Source organism: Tyto alba, unplaced genomic scaffold (assembly GCF_018691265.1).
Source record: "Tyto alba isolate M040663 unplaced genomic scaffold, T.alba_DEE_v4.0 Super-Scaffold_41, whole genome shotgun sequence".
NCBI lineage: Eukaryota > Metazoa > Chordata > Aves > Strigiformes > Tytonidae > Tyto > Tyto alba.
The window spans coordinates 3,048,568-3,073,739 of NW_024881317.1; the positions used below are offsets into that span (position 1 = coordinate 3,048,568).

General features: G+C 45.3%; 2 protein-coding genes and 1 non-coding gene across 11 annotated transcripts in view; 2 read left to right on the top strand and 1 right to left on the bottom strand.

Moving 5' to 3' along the window:
- Positions 1 to 3,131, top strand: part of MEGF11 (multiple EGF like domains 11) — a 283,406-nt gene extending 280,275 nt beyond the window's left edge. For 7 of the 9 annotated variants that reach the window (XM_032994322.2, XM_032994321.2, XM_032994325.2 and 4 more), the window contains 2 exons: positions 153 to 359; positions 713 to 3,131. In XM_032994322.2, coding sequence (XP_032850213.1) covers positions 153 to 359; positions 713 to 873 — 368 coding nt within the window. In that variant the 3' untranslated portion in view covers positions 874 to 3,131. Of the gene's footprint in view, positions 1 to 152; positions 360 to 712 lie in introns of those variants that run through there. The other 2 variants (XM_042804114.1, XM_042804116.1) reach the window with 1 other exon arrangement.
- A 2,460-nt stretch (positions 3,132 to 5,591) lies between these two features.
- Positions 5,592 to 24,501, bottom strand: RAB11A (RAB11A, member RAS oncogene family). Its single transcript, XM_032994261.2, has 5 exons — positions 24,342 to 24,501; positions 16,411 to 16,606; positions 15,258 to 15,451; positions 14,198 to 14,278; positions 5,592 to 7,351 (listed from the first exon to the last, which is right to left on the bottom strand). Exons 1-5 carry the CDS (start codon positions 24,379 to 24,381, stop codon positions 7,212 to 7,214), a joined length of 651 nt encoding a protein of 216 aa, XP_032850152.2. The 5' UTR covers positions 24,382 to 24,501; the 3' UTR covers positions 5,592 to 7,211.
- A 219-nt stretch (positions 24,502 to 24,720) lies between these two features.
- Positions 24,721 to 24,792, top strand: TRNAQ-CUG. The gene has a single exon. It is a non-coding gene; the product is annotated as a tRNA-Gln (tRNA).
- Positions 24,793 to 25,172: the final 380 nt, after the last annotated feature.

Consider the following 25,172-nt stretch of genomic DNA (forward strand, 5'->3'; position numbering starts at 1 on the left):
GCACAAGCGTCGGGTGTCTGTGCTGGATGCTTCAAGGATCTTCCTTACCCCCTGCCCCCTTGTCCCACCCCCCCCTTCCTGCAGAGGCTCAGTTATAATGAACCTCAGCAAACTAACAACTCTAACACTCCCACTCCACTCTTGTTTTGCAGATTATATGAAAGAATCTGTGTGCAGCTCCAGCACTTGTTCTCTGAACAGCAGCGAAAACCCATACGCCACCATTAAAGACCCCCCCATTTTAACGTGCAAACACTCCGAGAGCAGCTACGTGGAAATGAAATCACCTGGTCACAGGGAGTCCCCATATTCAGAAATGCCAACTTCATCGACAGCCAATAAAAATATCTACGAAGTTGGTAAGCGGGGCGGGCGGCAGAAGGTCTCTTCCAACTGTTGGTGTTTTTATTGCAGATGCTGAGTATTCTTCTTCCCTTTCCCGACCCAAGTAGCATAGTACTAGTAAATTTTTGAAGGCACAGCAGTGTTGGTCTTTTGAAGACATTATCTGCAGGGCTTTAGGAACTACCTGCCCTTGGATCTGTTTGGTGGTTTTTTCCCTGGTCTGCCCCATGTGCTGCCAGTAAAGCTGCAAGGGGAAGAGATGGTTTGGGCAGCTCCTGTTCTGTGTTTGTGACAAAATACATGAGTAGAGTAACTAGTTTTGGGAGCACTGCTAGTTATGGTAACCCAGTTCTCCTTGCTTCCCCAGAGCCCACTGTCAGCGTGGTCCAAGACGCCCGTGGTCGGAGTGCCAGTTACCTCCAAAATCCATATGACCTGCCTAGGAACAGCCACATTCCTAGTCACTACGACCTCCTCCCTGTAAGGCACAGCCCGATGCACAGGCCATCTTGGGACAAGCAGTCTTAAAGGGATGAACTTCACTGGTGCACTGTGCTGCAAACACAAACTTTGAGGAAGCAAAAGAGAAGACAATCCTTTTCTGCGCTGCAGGATGCTGACGGGACTTCAGACTGTCTTACGCAAGGACCTAACGTAACACAACATCAGCTTGGGCCAACTGCTGCTGCATGATGTTATTTATAAAGACATTTTTATATGGGTAACAGGAACTAACGAGAACCTCCTCCACACGCGACTGGAGTACGTCACCCCAGGAAGGCGTCTACGTGCTCCAGGCAAAAACTCTTTGTGGCGTGTATTCTAACCCCGGCTTTGCTGTAAAATAAAACACAAAAACATGCTAAGTAGAAGGATTTATAGATGTACACTCCTACCAACTGCATCAAGAAACATTTTACTGTTAGGAACAAGATGACGAGGAATATGCTGGAATGTATTTTACATTTTTGTCATGGAAGTGGACATTTTTCTGAATGAAAGCAGGGAAACTTGTCATTTCACTGTTTGGAAACCTCATATACTGCCCTCACCATGAGCAACCTGTGCAGATCATGCTTGGTTATTAGCACTGAGACGTTCATCTTCATATTCAGTACCAGGGTATCTGAGTCGAAGAATATTAACACAGACACATTCTGTGCAGTTTTTAAAATGTAACATCTTGGCAAATGTCCACTGATCTTTGGTAATGACTTAAGTTTCAACAATGAGTCTCACACCCAGCTTACCACACTTTTAACAACCTATAAAGTACTTTGATTGGCACCGACAAGCTTCAGTTTTCCTTATACAGCTTCTATTTCGTTAGATAAATCCACCAGATTTGTCAGGCAGTGTAAACTGATGCACCTGCATTTACTTCCCTGGGACGCTGCAGAGATTTGCACAGATTAACCCTGGTTTGGTTTTCTCTCCTAAAACTGACACGTCAGCATCTCTAGACCATCTTTACAAACCATCTCATCATCATTCACTTCACAGCATGCCACTTACAACATCCTTTAATTTGATGTGCATTACCATGTAGTGCAACTTTATCCGTTGATGATTCTACCTGAAATGTCATTAAATTGAGCTGAAACTGGGTTTTCTTTTTCAGCAGCTGTTTGTGAAGTACTTATCAAGAGGTTGGGCCATGGTAAAGTTTTGGACTAAGCCACCATAATATTTTTTTTTTTTTTGGTAATCTTTATTGACCTAGAAAGTAGAATACTTGCCGTTAAGCAGTTCCTTGTAGATTTTGAGCATGAAATAGTATTGATTCTAAGTATGTAATTTTATTGGCAAACGTGGAAGTAGCAAGTTGATTGCCTCTTAAATATATAAAGAAAAAACCCTTCTGTTGCACATTCACCAGTCTGATGGAAGTAGAAGAGAACAAAACCAGCACCAGTCAGTTGCTCAAAGCATGATCACTCGCCTAACCTGCTGGTCTAGGGGACTGGTAAGAGGAGCCTTCCCGCTCGGAGGCAGCGGCTGATCCAAGTCAGAGCAGGCGTCGGATCACTCGGGGCACCCCGGCAGGGCCCAGCCCGTGTCCCCACAGACGGGCCCAGCCCTCGCCGCGGGGACCGGAGCCGGAGGAGCCAGGATTGGCTCTGAACCCCTCTGTGCAAAGCCAGAGTTCTGCAGCCAGACAGCCGAGCTGCACCCAGAGGGCCCCGCGGCCTGCAGAGCAGCAGATCTCCATGTCGCAGGATTAATGCATAAGTAGTTACCCGAATGCTGCATGTGTGCATGGGGGCAATGACCGATCAGCAATAGGACATTTATTTTCCAGGAAAGCCTTATTTGAGATGTAAGTACACAATTATTTTGTAGGGCCAGTAGGAATATATTTTATGTACATAAATAGAAAGACTTACCTCAAGTATCAAGAGAAAGGCAGTTCGCTAAGGAACACTCTTGCTGGAGACCTGCCCTGACACCTAGCACAAGCAGTCTCAGCTGCCGGCCCGACCAATGTCTCTGTGTCGCTGTAAAGTTTGCAATGAGACTCCAGAGAGCAGAGATGTGCTCAATAATTTTGTTGTGTTTTTTTAAAGCTGGATTTTCAAACCAAATGCAATGAGCGCATAGAGCTTCACAAGAAAAACAAACAAACAAAACCAACAAAAAAAGTACATTCTTGTATATTAGCATTAGCTTAGGAAATAGGCACCAAAATGGCAATACTTTTTTAAGGCAAGACAGATTTGTAATATATTTGTTCACTGTGCAGAGGTATTCTACCTTGTACAAAATAAATTGAATTTCTCTCAGTGTGTACTGCTCAAACGTAGTCATTTGCAGACTAAACCTTCCAGCCTGTGTTCAGGTCTGAGTTCCCTGGACTTGGTCACGAAGGGGCTGTCCCCCTCAACAAAAAAAAACCCACAGGCGTCAGGCTTACGAGCCAGAAATTGCAGGATTTCTCAGAAAACACAGTGCTGTAATTCAGACCGTAATCTGGAGTTCATTCTGCGTAAGGCCTAGCTTTGAAACAAAACCTAACTGACTGTATGCGTGTGACTCACAACTCCTCAGCAGTTTAACCTCAGCGGGTCTGAGCGAGAGCCCCTGGTGATGCACAAACCCGGCCAGACAAGCTCCTGCACAGCCACAACGAGCAATCGGGGACGAGCACCCACACCAGATCTCTCTCGGATTTCCACACGAGGCATTCCAGTGCCACGAGTGGGTGGTTGTGCCTTCAAGTGGGCACTGGAGGACCCAGGCCAGCAGCATCACCCTCCCGCCGCCAGCAGTGACGAGGCAGGATGCCCAGCAGCCATCCCAGCAGGTCTGACCGTGCTCCCAGGGAGCCTAATCAATAAATCCTGAGCACAGATTTGCAGCAGAAACGTCTTCAGAATTAACGACCCCCAGGCAACACAGCGGACTGCTACACACTGAAGCTTTTCCAATATTTGTGCTTCGTATTTCTAAAAATCTTGTTAACTAAAGCCCAGCATGTAATCTTCTTATTTGACAAGCCACATTCAATAAGCTATTTAAGGCTGGAAATTCATCAGGTTCGAACTGATAGAATAAGTAATTTTAGCTTAATAAAAACGTCCTTAAATCAGAACAATTCCATGTCCTTTCTGCTTAAGAGTCAGAACCTCAGCTCTCATCAAACACAGGAACCACTGATACTCTCTGAAGAGCTTCCTAATTGTTAAGATTGAGACTTTCAAATATGTAAATGATAGCAAAAGCTTTTGGCAAGTAAAGCCAATCTTGCAGCATTATACAGAGTTCCCAGAAACTCGGGAAGCTCATTTCAGGGCCCCGAAGCAGTCTCTGTTGTAATCAGCTGTCTCCTATTAGCAGAGAAGAGACACTGCAGTACAGAAGTAATGCCAATTACAGAAAAGAATGATTAATCAGCAGCTGAACGGGAACAGTACCCTGTTGGGTCAGTGTTCAGACGGAACAATGTCTTGCATTGTCCCTCCCAAAGCATTTTGTGAAGCACCTTCTTGTCCCAGGAGAATCACCCAGCCCACAGCCAGCCAGATCTGCTGCCACAGCACCACTGTGCTTAGCCAGGAAAACGCAGTACAAAACCACAGAACAGGAGGCAGAGGCTTTAACAGGTAAGAGACTACAGCTCTCTACACTCACCAGTTGGTTTTGCTTTATAAGTCGGTATCTTACACAGGCTTTACAAACTACTGCATGACAATTATGTTCCGTGTTGCAGCAGTTCATAAGTAACAAAATCAGGTTTCACACAGCCTTTCTGAGGCCTGTTATATGATTATTAAAGTTCTGGTGGGGGGGGGAAAATGAGAATTCTTACTTTGTCTAAGAGCACCCACAGCCATTTCACAGCTGCCCAGGACAAACACAGCACTGTTTGTTGTGAGGCAAAGGAAGCAGCACATGCACAAGTGCAAACTCTGTGTGGGGCAGGGGTGGCCTCTGCCTCCGACAGCAGCTTGCGCTCCCCCTGGGCTTGGTTGCAGTTGCTGCAGAAGAAAGTGTCTTGCATAAAACCATGTGAAATCCAAACCTGACGTGACAGCTGAATCAAGCAGCCTGCGTACATGAATCAGAAAAGGAAGTGAAGTGAAACTCATCCTGCATTTCCAGTTGACAAATTTAGAACTTGGCTGCCCTGGTAATTTGGCTAATTCCAAAATAGGCTCCAGTCTGGCCAGAGAAAGTGCTGCAAGAACAATTCCCACAGCAAGAAAAGGCCCAGTCTTACACCTCATCCTCAGACTCTCCTGCAATGCTGAAAGGCCCTAAATTGCTGCTGTCCCCAGAGCCACCAGCGCTGTCCCCCCACACTCTGCAGGCAGCTGCCCGCCAGGGACACAGTGCACAACCTGCCTCCTGCACACCACTTCATCGGCGGGACACCAAAGGGACCTGAAAGCTGAAATCATTTGCTGTAGAAGGCGGTAGTTTGCTGTCCCAACAGGTTCAAAAAAAAAAAACAAGTTTATAAAAGCTATTCAGAGGTTTGACTAGAGCGAACCCACAGACTTCTCAGTGTAAAAGCTTCCTGAAGCTGCCAAACTGCCACTGGTTACGAACTGCAGCAGCCTCAAAAAGCTGCAGGCCTGGTCTGAGTGGCAGCAGCAGTGTTACACAGCCCTTTCAGTTCCTTTTCTGGGGGCACTTCCACTTCAGCACCTTCTCACAGCCTGTTCCAAGAAGCTTTTGAGCTGCCAGTAAGTAAAAACCTTCGGGTCAAACCGTTCTCCCAAAAAGTGCACCCAACACCATACTGAGTCGTCCCCTGTAATTCTTTATTAGAATCATGGATGAATATATTTTAAACCAATCTAAAAAAATAATGAATCAAAGTACAGTACATGCATAAAATACAAAGTAATTTACAAACAGATCAAAATAGCATCTTCAGAACTAATACTAGGAGGAGAAATGGATTTAAAAAAAAAAAAAAAACAAAAACAAAAACACAAGTGACTGACTACAGCAATGCCTTCCGTGTGCCTTACACATCATGAGCACCGCAAGACAGAAAGGTTGGGTACAAAATGCAGCTGGTAGTGCCTACCCAGATTTGGATGTTCCAAGTGGGTCATATCAGAGTTTGAGAAACATCCCCTACAATCAGTTTCTTCCCTGTAATTGTCTAAATAACTGCAGGCATCTATACAATTAACAGTTCTTTTAAATACTGTGGAAATTCAGTGCCTATAGCCCCCAAATCTCAGTATTAATGACATGTTTGGGAGTAGCACATGCTGAGTGATATGCAGCGAGTGCAGTGACAGAAGGCACAGTTCACGTATCCCTGAACAAGCTAATCAAACGGGTGACTTGTACAGAATGACAGACCACAGAAGGAAGGCATCCAGCAATAAAACTACTCCAGATGTTTTTGTTAAAGAACTGACACCAAACCACTGGAATAATTTAAAAATACTGGATGAAACAGAACTGAAAACTAAGACCAGGTTGTGAAAGTTATTGATTCATCAGCTCAAGCATTGGAATATATTAATATGTGTGGCATGTATTAATAAATGTGATATATAATATGCAACAATATCCTTCAGGTCTGTGTACCATTAAAGAAAAAAGGCATCCTCAAATCCTGATACCACCAGCACTGTGGAGGCCAAGTCTCAGGTGGCACAAAACCACGCTGCAAGTTCCAGTGTTAGAGTGACCGGTCAGCAGTTACGCAGCTCGTGCTTTTGCTTTCTTCACAAGAGGCCCCTCACACAGAGTCCCGCCAGCGTCTCCCCGGCCTCCCAGCCGCTCCGCCTCATGTCACAACCTCCTCTGCAGCAGGTGCCAAACCACAAAAGCTCATTCACAGGTAGCAAGAACCCTGCTGCTTGTTTGCAAGAAATTCTCTTTTCTCCCCCGTAATATTCTATGAAAAAATCCTTAACTGGACAATCTGAAGATGTAGCCAAAAACATTCAACTTACATTAAAATTGCACTTCAGAGCAACGGTCATTTCACCAAGCTTTAAATGCAGTATACACCACCTTAAGACAAGGAAAGATTATCCTGCCCAGAGATATTTTCCTAGTTAACTCGACAGTAATTGTTTTGAGAGGAGCAGAACGTCTTCAACTGCTCACTAAAGGCATCTGTGCTCTGACTAGCGGGCATCCTGTTGGAAAGAGATCAGTTCAGTTTCAAACAATTTACTGAACCCAAACCGACAAGCCGGTGTTGGGAAAATACTGCAGCCACATAGAAGCAATAGATTTATAAACACTGAAATCAAAGTGTTTAAGACATGGAAAAATTCAGAAGGAATAAGTAGTAACTAAACACAAGAAAGTAACCACGAGAATTACAAATATATTTAAATCTTGGACCTGGGGAATATACACAGCCTTTTAGGAAAGAATGAACAATTCTATATATTCTGACAGCACTGCATCTTTGGTTTGTTTTCAGTGGTTGGAGGGACATGAATGGGAACCACGTTGTTGCTTGGAGACATATCATTTTCACGTCTGTCGGACATTTGCTTCTGAGACACAATACGATAGATCTCTGGAAGATGAGAAAGAGCTAGTCATTATGTGTGCACCAGCAAAACACCATCAGGAAGTTAAACGTGGGGAAAACCAGGCATAAAGATATATGAAGACTTCCCCTAGTTTTGGAACGACATAGGTAATACAAAGCCTTCACAAGAAGTTCAATTGTGATGCTTTCTATATTCAGAAAATAAAACATACCTTTGCAAAGGAAATGAGTTTTTTAACAACTGTTTTAATTCCCTTGAGACAAGAGTTACAAGTGGACAGAATTCACAATTTTTTTTGCTAGGAATCAGAAACTACGTGCCCCATCATTTCCTTCCAATGGTTCTTCATGCTCTGAGGTCAGCAGTCGCATGTCTGCTGATGTATCCACAAACAGCAGAATTAAAAAGAACCACTCAAAACGTCTCTCACAGGAATGGCAAGGCCAATTCCTTCTCTCAGCATGCTTATCACATACAATACCTTGCCTATCATCCAAGCGGTTTTAAATCTTCAGAAAAGGTTGACTGGGGCCCAGAAGGCCCTTAAGCACCACACAAACCCTTTACAAAATTTGCTGTGTTAGTGTAGCTAAACTTCAGAACTGTGAAGAATAAATACAGACTCCAGGCAAAGAAACTCCAGCCTACATCGAAGAGCATGGGTTCAACTCCTGTGCCTTCCCCGGCACACTGCCAGGTGGGGAACGCTCCACACCTGCACCAAGAGCCTTCCCATTTTCCTGGGATTTGTTAGTGGCCAATGGCACATGCTGTACAAAAGGTCACAGTAGCTACAAAAGCACTTCAGCTGCACATAAGAGAGTACAGCATGTGTAGAACTTCACCCCCAGAAAGGAAATAAAGGATACCAAAAATAGAGCATGGGGAAGTCACTTGCAAATCTGAGTTTTAAAACCATTGAAGTTTTGAAAAACAAAACAAAACAAATACTGCTAAACCTCAGTTTAACAAAAAGGTTTCAAAGAGTTTCAGATTCAGCAAGAAGCCGACCCTGAAGATGACAGCATCACATCTGTGCTTTGCACGACAGAAAAGCATGCCGGCAGCAAATACACCAGCGCTGCCAAGCAGCAGAGTCCCCAAGAGAAGGGAGTCGATACCCACACCTGATGTGCATGGTCCAGCTCACGGCCCTGCCCTAAGTTTTCACATAAGCCCAGGCTGCAGAAGAGGAGCGTGTCTGCACTTCACTCTCGCAGAGCAAAGCAGGGAAGGGCACGGCTCGCAAACTGTGGCCAAACAAAGCAAAGGTCTAAGTTCTTTTGGAGGTCTGAAGTCTCTTATCAGCTGGATAATGACTGTCCAAACACACACCTCACCTGACCCCAAACCAAGACACGTCTTTTCCACCAGAAATTTGTCATTAGTGAGTAGCTTTTGTTCAGAATTTTAATGAGCTGCTGCTTAGTGCACATCCTGACATCATTTCAGTACCAGAAATTGAGCAACCTTGAGCAGAGAGGTCCTTCTCGCTGCCAAGGGCTGGTCACACAGCTCAGCGCCTGCTTTTACGACAATGGGAAGAGAGGGCACTGAGAGTTACAAAGAGTCCCTGACAAATGAGGCTTGAAAACCTTGCCCTTGATGCAACAAGCCTGCACTGATTTAAGCTGCCAACACAAACAGAGGGTGAGTGTTGTCCAGGAAGAGTAAGAGCAGGGCTGCACGCATCTATGGGACTGCTGGCCAAATAAAAACCTCTCACACAGATACTGTGCTGTAACTATGGACTGCGCAAGTAACGTTAGCTTTTGCAAGAGGTGCTTTGAAAGAATCTGCCCATTGGGCCTCTGAACTGACAGCTCAGACTCAGATAGGGAGAAACTGATCAGAAAAATGGATTTTACATACACGTTTAGTTATAGATCAAGTCACTGAGACAGCCAAACAAGAGCTGCACATGTAAGAGGATTTTCTGATTTCATCCTTTGAGTTCACTCTTCTTTCCAGTCTTACACATAAACAACTTCACAAGCCAAGTGAATCCCATGAAATCAGATCTCTAAAGCCACCTGCAACCCCATGTGAGAATTTGCAGATAACGATCAGCTTCGCCCTGTAGCAGGCACTGGCAATGCTCAGCAGAGTCCCTGTGTGTGGAGGTGGGGAGCTCAGCTGGAAGAGAGCTGCTCTGCATTCTTCAGGGCAAGTTTTCTGCTCCACTACCCTGCCCCAGCTCAGGGTACACCCAGTTTACCTCCAAGTGCAGAATGCTGCCCGTTCCTACTCAACAGGAGAAGGCTCTTGCCACCTTCCTTACTGGAAACTCTCTTTACTAGCATCTTCCACAGCAGCAACTCTCGGTTTTCCAGAGAACTTCCTGAACAAGTTCATGCTAGTCCCTAACACGAGCTGGCCCACTTCCTCCATCCCTGTAAGCAAGGACTCACAGCAGGGTGCCCTCTGTGTAACACCCTCATCTTACAGCAAAGATCTTCAGTAAACAGCCCTGAAGCCCTAAAAAACAATTTTGAAAGCATTGATTTCTCTGCTGATAAAGGGTCTATCCCTTCTGACTCTTGGGAACATGCTTTCACACTCCACTTCCACAGCCTCCCCAGCAGTCCTGCTAGGACATTTAGCAGCTCTGCTGCTTGAATCAACTTGCAGCAGCCCCAAATTCACTGCTCACTGCTGCTTCTCCCTCCTCTGCAGTGCAAACCTTTGCACAGCCACAGGGTACTGCCCTAGATGAAAGCCTAGCTGGCCAAAACCTGCCTCTCCCTGGATCAGCTGCGCACACTTTCACCACACACAGCTGTGATGCTGTGAAAGGGGAGGTGGGAACAGCCTACACCTGCTCTCACTGGGGCAAAATGCCCAGCAGCAAAGCCTACACTGAAACTGGTCTGCACAGAGGAATGCCAGGCTAATGAAGACACTACACTTCATGCTCTGCTCTGTAACTGAATGAGACCTTATTAAGAGCACATTCAGCAGAATACATCACTGCATAATTGGTAACTGTGTGAGACAGGCCTTGCACTGAGAGTCGGCTGGGGAAAAGTGACACTGCTGCCTGGGAGGAGCTTGTCCAGTCCTTGTCTGCTCAGCCTGCACTAGCATTTCATTCATTTTCAGGTGTACAAAGCTAACAAAAGAGGAAATCCCTAGATTTTTTTGACATTAATGCTCTGTGATGTTGTTTCCTTGGAGATGGGATTCCTTAGAGATGAAACCACAGCAGAATGCAGTACAGGAACAGAGACAGCACAGAGCCAGGCAGGGAACGGAGGCAGACTCCAGTTTACTTTAAGGATGCTTTATCCTGCTGTGAATGCTCAGAGTGGCTAGGATTATAACATCAGTCTCTCATACATGCCAGATAACACAAAGCAGCTTTGTGTGCACAACAATCAGCCCTTCAAGTCTAGACATCTTGCAACAGAAGAATTTGGACAGGGACCATTACTCTAAGCCACGGAAAGAAAAAGTCCCCAAAACCTCATCTGGAATCCACAGGACAGGAAGCCTATTAGATGTAAGATATAACCCCCTCTAAAAGTCCTCTATAATACAGGGAGAGGAAAGAAAAGCTTTCTCCCCCTTCTTCCACCTGTAACAACAGCAGATCACAGTCACTTAGGCTGCGCTAACTATAATGGATTCATATTTCCCATGCCCAAAGCCATCTGTTAGAAGTGGCTTACTATGAGAATCTAGGCGTGGATAAACTTAACCCTGCTACACCTCTAAGGGAAGTACTCTTACAAGTTTCCAACAAAGTCCCAACGAGACCAGCTTCAGTAGGGCTGGAGAAGAAGGTAGTTTTGCTATAGACCCGAGTCACAACACCCTGTTCAGGGGAGATCTAAGCAGCTGTGTGACAGGCACTGGGAGCAGCCTGGGATGCCTCTGCAGGGCAGCTCCCAGCACTGCAAATACTAGCCGAGCTGGTGCAGCAGCACGCCCTGCCCCTTCTGTCACCCACCTCCACTTGCAGCCTGTGGCAAAGCCTGTTGGCTTCACCAACTTCCTCCTTCAAAGGACAGGGAACATTCCACCCACAGGCACTATGCTTGGAGGCAGCTTTGCCAAATACAGACTATCCACGATTCTGCAGGGTCACTCTGAAAACCACATTCCTCAGACAACTGCTCCCCCCTTTCCTTCAAAGCAAATCATTAACAGAAAGAGCCAGCTGTGAAGTGTTATCGAGAAGTTTATTGGCAGAACATTCGTCTTTAGCATGCCAGTCACAGCCGAGATGGAGCCAACCTGCTGCTAATGCATTATTTACTTCATCTTTATCTCCCTGAAACAGGAGCTTCTGTCTGGAGTGAGCCACATGCCCACTAATCAGCAGAAGTGTTTCTTCCAGCACAGTTGAACCAGCCCTGCCTGAACAAGGATCCTGTCCGCATACCCAAGAGCTCCTTACCCAAAACACTGTCACAGCAACACGCAGGGAACATTGACATTTGCGGAAAAGCAGCCGCCTCGACAATCTGTCAGAGTCCACCAAGGGCAAGTTTTAATCGCTTGTTCTCCCATTACAGACTGCTCTCCCTTACAGAAAAACTAAACCGGGGGGGCGGAAATCAAGCCTCCGCAAATTAGAATCCAAAATAACTTCTGGAATAAAAGGTACTGTGTTGGAAGCATGTGAGGAGAGATAAAGAAACAGCCTAGCCTGTGCCCAAGAGGTGAACTGCTTCCCCATGGCAACGGCAGAATATCGTCTGAGCGTCACAGCGCTGGGAAGGCAGCAGCCCAGGGCATGCAGGAAACTTTCCACCTCTTCAGCCATCACTATTAGAGAACAGAACAGCCCAACAGGAGATGGGGGCAATTAGGTGACCAGTTTATATTGGCTATGACAGCCTGACAGCCACCCTGGGAGGAGGTAAACCATGTCTGATATATTTCCAGTTCTGTTTTACTAGTTTTATTTAGCAGCAAGGCTGTTTGTTCTACATTACACACAGCACATTTGGCCAGAATCTGACCTCAGAGTTCAGTCTAGGTGCTCCTGAGAGCCGAGGGGCTACCAAGAACACATACATAAAGGAAGAAGTTTCAACTTTTAGCAGTTACAAGTAAGCAATAAAAATGTCTTTCTACTGAAAAATCCATGCCCAAATTCACAAGCATTTTTGAATGGACTGCTTTTAGGTAGGTGAATAAAACACGAAATGCAGCAGGCATCCCTGATACCATCGCATTCAGCCACTCCTTAGCCATCTGCCCTCTGATGGCATTAGCAGTTAGTCATGTAGGGAGTAAAGGTATAAGCTAACATAACTTTTTTTTAAATTTGTGCAATGTTGAATTACAACCAAATGACTACACTGAATTTAAAAGGGAAGCCTGTGGTTCAGCTAAAGAGAAAACAAGCTCAGGTTCTAGTCCCAGCATCATATGAAGCAGTGAGACAAGAAGCATCCCTATGCACTCTTTATTCATTTAACATGGACACACTTTTTTTGCTAGTATATGGACAGGAGCACTACTGCTTAGGAACCCACTGTAAAAACCACAATGGAACCAGAACCTGTCAGAGACCTCTTACAACTTAGGCTAAGACAAGAAACAGATGGACACAGGCAGATAGTACTTGAGCAGCCCAACAACTTCTCTACTACTAGGGTGTTCATGAAGCATTTCAAACAACTCAAGAAATGTTACAGAATTTCTATTTTTATGACAGTAAATCACTTCCTAGCTGCCTCCTCACCTACATGCTCCAGTATGGCTAACAAGTTTTCTGGTGTGTTTTTTAAAAAAATGTCTAATTTAGCTGGCAAAGAGGGGAAAAAAAATATCAAAACTAACTAGGTGCCAATATCACAGCGATGAGATCTGATTAACAGAGACACATAGTTTAGATGCGGGCTGCTGCTCATACCAAGCACGTCACATAGCCTGGCACATACTACACTGGGAAGAAAGGAGCTTAAATTTGCAACTGTTGGAGGCACTCAGAAAACAGAGAGACTGCTTGGCGCACCTAGAACAGAGCGTCATATCCTAAGAGGTGTCACTGTGATGTTTTAAAGACTCAGCCTAGAGATCTGGCATTTGCCAAAGCTTGGAATTACAAAAACTCAAAAACCACACCCGCCACTCTTGTCCCACTGTGCCCTGGCTACAGCTGACAGGGTACACAGCAATACAAGTCCCATGACAGCTAATGATTTCCATGCTAATTTGTGAATTCCTACCCTACCCTTTATGAGCCATAGTTAAGTTAAGGTCCCCCAGGTAGTTGTAGTTGAATGTCTCGGAGTCTTAACAAGTTTTGCCTGTCTAAAGAAGGGTTTAAACAAAAAGGAAGTATTTTATTCACAGAGCATAATAAAACCACAGCACTCCCTGCCGTCACATGTTAGAGGCCAAAAGTCCAGCCTGGACTATTAAATGCAACAACAGTGACTACCCTGCTGCTCATGAGTCACTGAGTCTCAGACTCCTAGGAGTAGTACTGTTCAAAGGAAGGATCTCTACTCTTTCATCCCTTTTCCCGTGGTAACTGCCATGGTCACCATTAAAGATGGAAACAAACTAGACTGACTTCTCCCCTGATAAACAACGGCTGTTTTAACTTGAGGCTTGCATAAGACAATTCTCTCCTGTGGGCACTCCCTATATCATACACAAATGGGAAACTGAAACACCAACTAGGCTGACTAGAAACCTGGAGCAGATCAAAGTGAGCAAGGATTCATTCCCGAGTTCAAGGCTGGCCTTTCAACTGTGACACTTCAAAACCGGACTCCAAATCTTATGGCTCTGAAGAATGATTAAATAGCAAAATTTTAAACTCTTTATAGGCAAAGAGATGCCTATTTGCAACATATCTGAGAAGCCATCTGCCCTTCCCCCTTGAAACAAAGTACTAGACTCACCTGTCAGAATAGTCTGGAAAGCTGCTTCCACGTTTGTAGAGTCTAAAGCAGACGTCTCGATAAATGACAAACCATTCTTCTCTGTGTGGACAGAAATACAATTAGAGGGGTACATCACGTATCTGTTTCCCATCTGGAAGAACTCCTGTACTAGGCTATATTTGTATTGTTCCTGATGAGACACACGGTTATCAAGTATAAAAAGTGGTGGGGTTTTCTCCCTTACGTGACTTGAAAGCAACACCACTCAACACCAACATTAGAATTTGCACTCATCCCCAAGCACAGGGATCAGTCCAGTGCTGTGTTACTTTGAGGCACATCTTCCTTCACCACTGAAGGTGAGAATTTGTTGTACCTTCAAGAATTGCATGAGGAAGCTTCCTGGATTTTCTTTAACTTCATCAAGTTTCCCTACCTCCCACCTGCTAGTACATCATGGCAGTTTATTTAAAAGGGCTGGCACTGTCAGGGGAAGAGTCCTTCACCTGCAGGCAGGGATCCTCACTGGCCACAAACTGCAAATGCAGCTACAGCAAGCCTTAATGTAAGAAACCCAGCTACACTCCTGGATGAAAGAAATTTGGCCTAAACCAAGGCAAGATTTACAGAAGCTAGAATTGTTTTTTACAGATCTTAGTTATGTAACAAGAGTCAGAAAGACAGTTCAACGAAAGTCTGTTCAGCCATGGGCATTTGCGTAGATCAGCTGGGACAAAAAAGGCAACATACAGGTACAAAGCTACCGCCGTATAAGAAACTCAAACCTAAAGCCATAGGCACAGCGTCTGCAAGAGAAACAATGCACAGGCAAGAGAATAAATCTGGTTTAAAATCTTGAAGTGCCTCAGGCTGATTCCTGAAACCACATCAGCATGCATGTTCTACAAGGCTTCCTTTCTGACTGAATTAAAGAGGCAAACACCAGTATGTGACACTGAGGAGTTTCACCAGCAGCCCTCTTTTTTCCCCACCTCCTACCAGCACACTCCCTTACTTCAGACCAGGTAGGCAGATCCCCAGACAGTTAGCATTAGGAAGTTATTCTGAGTTCACCAACCTGCAAACGCTCTGGCCTCATCTGTAGGGACTGCTCTCAGGTGGCGCAAGTCACTCTTGTTGCCCACAAGCATGATTACAATATTGCTATCAGCATGGTCTCTCAGTTCTTTCAACCATCGCTCCACATTCTCGTAAGTAAGGTGCTTAGCAATGTCATACACCAATAACGCCCCTACAGCCCCGCGATAGTACCTGTGGGTGAAGAGATGAGTTAGAGAACCAGGAAGAAACATCATGATTAAAAGTGACAAGTTACTGCGCCATAATGGGAAATAGCTCTTACTAAGACAGCTATTCAAAAACATACCCAGAAGCAGGCTACGTGGGACCTGAAACAGTGAAGACTAGGGTTATGCCACAGGACCACCAGAGCAGCCAGGGTGCCTCAGAGTCTAGGGGGTAAGTCAAAGCCCATGTTTGTGGGGAGAACCCTGTATCCCAAAAATGAAGCTCTGGAATCTGTGGGGAGCTACTGCCACCTTCAACCTCTGATCCACTCCTGAAAAGTCTCCCCCCACTCATCACTGTGGGTGCAGTATGGGCATGGCCCACAGTGATAAGAGAGACTTTAAAATGACTCACTGGGTCATAAAAATGTCAACCTGATCTATTCTCTTCACAAAAGGCCACAGCTGGTCTCCTTTCACAGCAGAGAGAGGCACAGTAATGCATTCAAAAAGAAACAGGCTGTGTTCTCCCACCCCACAATTACCTCCAGCTTTACTTAAAACCAGCTTTTGCTATGGCTGGCTTTTTTCAATTAAATAAACATGCAAAGTGAGCGGTCTTTCCTTGCTGCTACAGGGGAGGGTTTCTGGTCTTAGGTTACCACTGATAAAACCTCCATGAACACTGATATTACTTTTTCAATCGCTTGCATTGAAATGAGTATCTCATAGCTCTTGCATTCTAGGCTTGAAATGCCTCCAGTTACATATCATGAGAGCACTAAGAAGTAAATTAGTTTGTGCAGGGACACACTATATCAAGTTTGGGGGCTGAATAATATTTAAGTTTCCTTCCACCAAGGTTGTGGATATTATACGATAAAATACAAAAACCCCCTGTTTACAGTTTCTGAGGAATCTGAAGGGCCCAGAATTACCCTCCTCAGCAAAAGCTTCTCTTCAGCCATACAAGCTATCACTTACGCTGATGTTATAGCCCGGTATCGCTCCTGCCCTGCTGTGTCCCATATCTGAGCCTTTATTGTCTTCCCATCAACTTGAATGCTTCTTGTTGCAAACTCTACTCCAATGGTACTTTTGCTTTCCAAGTTAAACTCATTGCGAGTGAATCGAGACAGGAGGTTACTCTTGCCTACTCCAGAGTCTCCAATAAGTACAACTGCAAGACAAAAATGACATGAGAATTAGATTCCAGATGTAGATAACACATTGACAATCACCTTCAATAAACATTTATTTTCCAGAATGAAGCATGAAGGAAAACGATGGCAAAACCACCACTCATCACAGGTCTACTGTCCCAAGTCTTGATATTTCTAGAGAGCCAGAGCTGCCACATTCACCAGCATTTTTAACAGAGGTTAGACTCAACTTTTACTTGTTAAATTTCAGTCTCCTTTGACCAACATGGAAGAACATTCCTTCTCCAGGAAGAATATACACAGCTATTACTGCAAAAGTCTGGGACTGTTTGTGTTTCACATCCTTGTAACACTAGAACTAAAAAAAACAAAAAAAAAAAAAACCCACACCACCCAACTGATATCTGTTTTGCTGAAGAAGTCCAAAACACAGATCAAGCAGCAGTCTCTGCCTTCATTTTTCACTCTTCATACCTTTACAGAAGAGAGGCTCCCCCTGGGGCAGAAAAATTTGTGAATGGAAAAAAAGAACCAAACGCAAAAAAACACAAGACCACCATCACCCCAATGGACAGTTTAAAATATTGACCAAGCCACAGCACTCTGCCCTTCCGCAATCCCTCACTGCTGCTCTGAGTCCTGGCCACTTGACGCCAGAACCTGAAACTGCTCTAAAATGCTGCTGGGGGTATTGCTGGGCCTCAGAATTAGAATCACCATCCACTCCCCCTTCCCCAGCTCAGCTTGACTCATCACAGCACCAGTGCCAACCAGACTAATTGAAAGGATCCAGCCATGCTTGACAGGAGATTGACAGAAGGTTTAAAGTCCAGTTCCTACAGGAAGAAGAGCGTCACGAGGATTCACTGCAATATCCTGTACTGCTGAGTTGAAGGGTGCAAGTTTAAGTGTAACTAAAAGCTCACTGCCAAGATGCAGGCCACTGGATGAAACACATTCACAACCCTGAGTCACACCAATATGAACCTCTCGGGGTGATCTTATGCCCTTAATGAAGATACAGTGCCAAGCCGGTAACAGAAGGAAATAAAAGAAAAAGAGAATGAGTAAGATCCTTGAGAATAAAGGCGGATAACTTAAGATCAGCAGTGAATCAAGGCCAGTCCAAGCAAAAGAGTGCATGCTCAAGTGACAAAAAAAAACTGTTGTGCCTATGGTTGTTTTGAAAAAAACAGAAATACTTGCCCAGTAACATACATCATTTAACAGTTAAGATGCTGCAACACAGTGTTAAAGATTCTGTGTGGTACAACAGAGGAATGAGCGCACCAAACATTTCAATCACATGAGAAACCCCCCACCAAGTCTTAGTCTAGCAGTGCACATACTCCCATCTGCTGCTGCACCACACAGCAGCCCTCTGAACACCACCTTCTATTTAAATAATGCAAAACAATTCTGGCAAGTGGGGTTTTCTCCGACTGTAAGGGCAGAGCAGCACCTTTTAAACACCCTCCATAAAATGAAAATTACAGCAAATGCTAGCTTCAGACATGGCCTTGTGGAGAATACTTCATCAAAATAAACATCTTTCCAGCTTCCTCTGCCAGCTGACTCAGCACTCAGCCGGCCAAGCTACCGAAATTGCATAAAGCACAGAATGACTCTGTTAACCACTTCTGTTTATGAAGATCACAACTGCAGGTAGGTGGCAAGCACACATGCTGAATGCAAATAGGATTCTGCTTTCCTACGCGACAGATCAGCGTTGCTCCGTGTCAGCTGCCCTGACACAGCTGAACAGCTCTGCTGGCACAGAAGATGCTAAATGGTAATAAACTTAGTGCAGGGGACAGGGCACCTAACTGCATCATCACCACCCAGCAAGCTGCCATAGCTTTCCTCTTTTATTGGCAAGTAAGTTCTTCAATACCATTTTGGAAGGTTTAGGCCACAGTTTTAGATGACATCATATTTGCATTCACTGGGACATGTTACAAACAACAGGTTCCTAGGAGGCAAAAGTTATCAACTCCTCAGTCCTGCCATCACCCAGCATTAGCTTTGGCAGCAGATGAAAACTTCTCTAAAACAAGAAAAGCAATCTACATACATCATCTTCTTTCCCCAACAGGATGCATCATATACCTGTTCAGTATTCCCCTCAAACTTACTTTTGTTGTTCAGGGCATATTTCAAAGCACAGCTTTAAGTCATTTAACAATAGATGGATCTTTTTAATTCCTCTGCCAGGTTTTTCTCCTTACCTTGTCTGAATCCCATGCTGCTTATGTTCCAAATGGTTTCCAGCACCAGATTAATATGTCCCAATTAGAAGGGAAAAATATTACACTTTCCTCCTTGAAGTCAGCTATTTCCTTTACTTAATTGGGCCACTGCAGCTCCTCTTGAACACAGACACAAGAACAGCTTGCAAAGTCAGCAGGCACCTAAGACTCCTCACACTTTCTTCATTTCTGCCAGTCTGAGCAAGTTATCACTCTTTGAAAAGAACTATGAACTGAAACAGCTTTAAGAGCCACCGAGATTGTTATTAATTTTGCTTTCCTTATCAAACCACCTCATTCTGATATTTTATACTACACAGCATCCCCATGTATTATATTCATAGCACAGAAATACAGTGGGAATGACCCTGGATGGCTGAGTCCCATTCTAACTATCCCAGGCAAACAGCTTCTGGGAGGGAAATGACATTATCTCATTTCACATTAAAGCTAATTGTTCCTGCACACACACTATTATTGGGCTTTTCTTCCAGAAATTCACTCCTAATGGTTAGATATTGCCCTCTAATTTTCAGAAGAAATTAGCGGTCAGCTGATGGTGGTGTTCATGTGCCAGCATTGTCCATTAGCTTATTAGTTTTTTCTCCCAGTGGTGTTTATGCTGGGGTATTTTCAGAAAGCAACCGCATCTGCTCTGGCTTTGTTCTACTGGCTAAATAAACCAACTTCTCAAATGCTTCCTTATAAACAGACTGTCCATTTCCCTAAACATCTTCCCTACAAGTTTTTCAATTTCCTTTCCACACAGCGAGAAGAACTGCACACATCACTAAGCAGGATTCCCCTGTGATGTATACAGGGATTTTAGTATTTCCATCTCTACTAGGCATACCTGGAGCTGGCATTACCTTTTCCTAACCCTGTCACCTTGATGGCTCAGTCTGCCCGTGATCAGACCTAATTGCTCTAGCTTTAAGTTGGCAAACCTTTACTTTACCAAGGCATAAAACCTCACATCCTAAAACCCACCTCATTCGGAGGACTGCAGTTCTCCTCAGCACACAGCCCTTCCAGCGCTGCACTCCAACTTTTTTCCTGTACCACCCAACTCGCATTATCAGCAAATTCCTTTACTACATCAGCACTGGGAGGAGGAAGGTCTAAAGGAAACATTTAAGCCAGTTCAGCCCCAGGACCTATCCTTGAAAACCTCCATCAATAACCTTCTTTGGACCAGCACCTTCAAAAGCTTCACAATCAAGGGAGATTTGTATTGGCACGTCCTGATAGTCATGAAAATGATTGCCCTGCCCCGAGCGACTACGGCTAGGCAGGTCCTTCTTACTGGCTTAGTGATGTGCCAGTTCAATACTCACAACCATGTGCTTTGAATCAATGCATTTGACTGTCTACATCATTTACCACCCCAAATTTCTGTAGAAGACTAAAATAAGAACTCAGTCTAAGTTGCATGAAAAGCAATTTAAAGAACTATGTCAAGAAAGGATTATTAATTTTTCACCAACATTCCAGCTCACTCACCCAATTTTTATTTCTGTTAAATCTCTTACTTGAAATTTTCAGAAAATACTTTAATTGTCTCATGAAATACATTACTGACAACTTAATCAGGTTGAAAATAGAAAGTTCAGCATCACTACCTTGTATTGTCTATGGTAAAAGTTATTACACAAGTCACATGCTATGCAATTTAAAAGTAGTACACCAGCACTAGGCAATTACGAGGTCTAAAACCACTCGGTCTCTGCATTGAGCTGTTATTAAGAGCCGTATCGCTGAAGAGCCTGCACACATCTTCATCACCCCTTGAAGAACCTGCTGCTGACCATCTCTTCCTGTCCACTTCTGCTGGAGTTTAAAAGAAATTTGAGTAAGATGACCTGTACACCTTGTAGGTAGCTGATGATAAACATAACACAATCGTGTCATATTAATCTCCCTTCTCACCTGTGCCCCCCTGTTTTATTCACCCATTTCCTGTCACAAAGAGAACTGGCATCTCAAAGACACTTCGTAGTAGGGTCATTTGTTACCTGTACGTACTATACATAACGCAGAGCTGGGCTTCCAAACACCTCTGTAGTAAAATGGCTAAGCTGGCACATTTATTATAGCACAGAAGTACCTCCACATCTACCACGATGAAGGCAAAGGGCTTGCTACCATTTTTAAAAACCAATAGGTGTCATGCAACCACTCTTCCCTACAAATTTCTCCAAACAAAACACACAAGAAGAGATGTGTTTTCTAAAACCCAAGCCAAGAAGTTCCGTTTCAGAGCATTTCCTCTATATCAAAAGGAAAAGTTGGACAAATGAACACGATACAAAGTAGGAAGCAGATAGCTGAAACTGGAGTTTTTCCTAACTATAAACTGAATGTTGCTGCAAGCCAGGTCCACATTCAGGAATTAGAAGTCTGACCCCAAATCCAGAGTTCCAGATGGCCAAGGTGCAGACATAATCCTCTTGAGCTTTGTCCATAGAAAACACAGAAGCCATCTTCTACAAGTGAGGGTTACTTTGAGAACTCGTCATCTACTGCAAGTACATGACCTTAATCAAAAAGAGTAAAATGTTCCTGCATTTAAGCCAGGCTTAATTTAATAAGTAACAAAGTAATATCCTTATATCACCATTATATTTTTTTCCCCATTAAAATTAGAGCAAGATTTCTACAAAGTGGACTTCATAGGTCTTGCGTTTCCTCAAGTGCAGGTGCTGGGGACAGTTGGCACCGCTCTCCACTAAACTCAGAAAGTGTGGAAGAATACAAAGACGTGTAGCTGGACAAGAGGAATTTAACAGAAATTATCTTTTTACAAGCTAGGTTTAGGCTTTAGCATATGCTGAAGTGTTGCAACAGTGTCGGGAAAGGGGTATTTTGTAACAGGTACTGTGATTTAGTGTACAGCAGCATAGGTGGGCTCAGCTTACATCCAGCAGCAGAGTCAGCCAGATCCTGACGTACAGCTGCTATCAGTGGCTGACAGGACAAAACCAGACGTCTCACGTAAACAGATGCGTGGCAGTTTAACTCAAGAGCAGTAAAAGACCACTGGACTAAAGAATATCACTCGATTGTTATAAACCAAGTCAAACTCTGAGCTCAGTCCCACCAACCTACCATGTCCCTTCACGTTCATAAACACAGAGGACTGTCCTACTGAATTAAGCGTCCTTACAGACCAACACCCAGTCTGGCTGTCAAGAACAGATGTCAGAGAAACATTATGTGAAACAGAACATTACCCCATCCTAGCAAGCCCTTGCATCTTCAAAGCAGCCGTACCTTCAGACTTGCCATTGTAACTATCACACCAAAACACCCTAACAGACATTTTTCTTCCTCTATACATTTTTGCAGTCTTTTAAACCCATTTATAGCATTTTTGGCAATGCACCACTCCAAAATTTGCATATGCCTCTGTGAGACTTGGCCCTTTTCGTTTTGCCTGCTGCTCAATAAAAGAAGCATTACAGATATTCATCATCCATCAAATTGTGACAAACAGTAGATACTTCCCCTATTTGCCGTTATCACTCACTGTTTTGATGTTGATAAAGTTGTACATCACTTCAGTATAAGGGATACGAATTCATTAGGTCTCTCTTCTGATTATTTTGATGCCTTTATCCATCTTTTTAATTCTACAGTATCCCTTTCAAAATGGGTATTCCGGTCCTGCCTGCATTTCCCCTCAATCCCCAAGATGCTCATGTCTCAGATTCAAACATCAGCTTAATGTCCTCCGTGAGTTCTCATTTCATTTTCCAAGAGTTTTTACCTACCTCTTGCCTTTGTGACCAGTGCCTGGCAATGAAAATTCATTTCAGATACATACAATAATTTAAAGATCATTCCAGAGTGGTGGACAGCTTGTTCAGAACCACCATCACCTCTAGGAAGTTGAAAAAGTTTTCACAATTTGTATTACTCTGCGTTTGTTGTGTTATTTCAGCTGCCGTGTTAATTCCAGCTATGTGACACTGCATCAACTTTGCAAAGCCCGAATCACTCATCTTGACACCACCATTTTCATAGCATTCCCTGCATTCCCAACAGCTTCTACAAAGTAGTGTAAATAGAAGGAGCTTTAGGAGGGGCAATCAATTAAACTAGCTTGGAACATTTTATATAACTGGATCCCAACTCATTATTTCCTAATTATATAAGGAAGCAGGTCTAGTAAAAGATAGGACCTCTCCCAACAAACTCTGCGTCACTAATATTCCCAGGCCTTCACAGCTAAAACATTAATTACAAGCATGCCGACAGAACTGTACAAAGAAGTAATACAATGGTCTTGATAACTTGTACACATAAGTACCTCCAGTAAGACTTCTTGATGCAATTAAACTAGTGGTCAGCAAGGTCCTTGCCAATGCTGCAAGCTGATAAGAGAGGCCCTTCTTGGTATTTCCTGATTTTAATAGCACTATAGGGGACTAATTTATAGTTAGAAATAATGCCACTTTCGACATGGCAATTGGATAAAACGGGCAACAAAAAAAAATTTATTCGTCAAAGTTATTACAAGAGCTTAAGAGCACAGGAAAAAAAACCCAACCTGATGTTTAAGTAAGTTTCTTGATGACAAGCACAGAGCTTCTCACCATTACAATGTAACAAGCAACACTCTAAACCCTAAATTCAAATTTACAATACCAGATTGCAACAAACAACTACTCCCTACAATACTTCGCTTGCTTTTGCAGTACGATTTCAAAAACTGCACGGTCAACTTCAAAACATCAGCATTTCTGTACGTGTTTCGCAGCATGCTTTACGAACCTTTACAGCAGTATTTTCCTCTGCGGGGATTGAAAACTGAGCAGTTGCCTACAACCAGCAGCAACGCTTTCACCCAGGCATCGGTCCCAGAAAAGCAGGTATTCCTGCCCTGCCCTGCCGGGCGCGGCTTGAGGTGCCAGGACAGGGCCGAGATCACCGGCTGTGAAAGAGCAGCTACCTTCACCCCTCGCGAAGGGCTCAGCATACAGATGCCGGCACATAATACTAATTAGCTGCATCATCTACCAGTGCTGAGCATGCAACTCGTTTACTTTACCGTCCTGTTTAATAACTGGGAAAGGAAGGTAGTCCTTATCAACCTTGGGCACCCTAATGATCTCTGCTCGCCAACCCAGCAAAGCTGCCCGGCGCCTCAGCCTGCTGGCGAAGCAGCAGCTTTGGAGAAAAACGCGAAAGCGTCAGATCAGCGCGACGAAAACCTGCTCAAACCTGACATTTTTGGGGAGGGGGGCAGCGCCGACCGGCGCACCCCCTCCTCACGCCTGGCGCGCCCCGGCCGAGCAAGCTCCAGAAACATCCGAGCAAAGGAATCGGCGATACCCGCGGGAGCGTAGCCCCCTCCTCGCCCCGCCAAGGCCCGGCCCGGGGGGCGCCTCCGCCCGCCCCCCGCGTCAGGGCGGCGGCAACCGGGACCCGCCCGAGGGGGCCGCGGCCCCTTCTTCCCCCGGGGGCCGAGGGAAGCGGGGGGGGGGCGGCGGCCGCTCACCTTTGAAGAGATAATCGTACTCGTCGTCGCGGGTGCCCATGGTGGGGGTGCGCGGAGGCCGAGGAGCGGGAGCGGCAGCCGGGCCCCTCCCTGCAGCCGCCGCAGCGCTTCCGCCCTCCGCCCGCCCGGCTCCCAGGTGCTTCCAGGGCAGCGCAGCGGGACCGCCGAACTGCTTCCGGGGCGGAACCAACGCCCCACACCACCACCACCACCCTCCGGACTTAAAGGGACGGTGCCGCGGATGGGGGTCTCCGGCCCGCGGAGCTCCCACGGACACACACCCCCACGCCCGTGGGCTCCTCCCCCGCGGTCACGGCCGTGGGGACGGGCGGCGGCGGGGCAGGGACTAGTGCCGGCGGGGAGGGGGTGGTGGCAGAGCGGTTCCATGGTGTAATGGTTAGCACTCTGGACTCTGAATCCAGCGATCCGAGTTCAAATCTCGGTGGAACCTACACTTTTCATTTTTTTTTTCTGTATCCCCCCTGACTTTCTCTGCCCAAATCATGTCCAGACACTCGCTCCCCGCGTCCACACACAAAGATGTGACAGCCGCGCGTCACCTCTTCCCTTCTCCGGCGCCCAGCCACGGTGTGGGTGCGATTCTCCCTCCTCCACGCGCAGGTGATGGCTCCCACCCCACAGCTGCCCACGGCCACGGCGGAGTTTGATTGGGGCGAGTTGGCAGGAAACCCCGCCCTGCCCACGCAGATCTCACAGATCCACCCTGTGAACTGGCCCGAGAGGGGCTTGTGAGGTCGATGGAGCTCGACATCAGAGATGCCAACGCGCTCTTCCAGCTCACGACGTGCAAAGAGGCCACGAGCACCTGCC

Coding starts and splice junctions, on each gene's coding strand:
- RAB11A (XM_032994261.2), bottom strand. CDS start 24,381: ATGGGCACCCGCGACGACGAGTACGATTATCTCTTCAAAG. Junction 16,607..24,341: donor GTACGATTATCTCTTCAAAG/GTGAGCGGCCGC, acceptor TTTGTCTTGCAG/TTGTACTTATTGGAGACTCT. Junction 15,452..16,410: donor TACCGGGCTATAACATCAGC/GTAAGTGATAGC, acceptor CTTCACCCACAG/GTACTATCGCGGGGCTGTAG.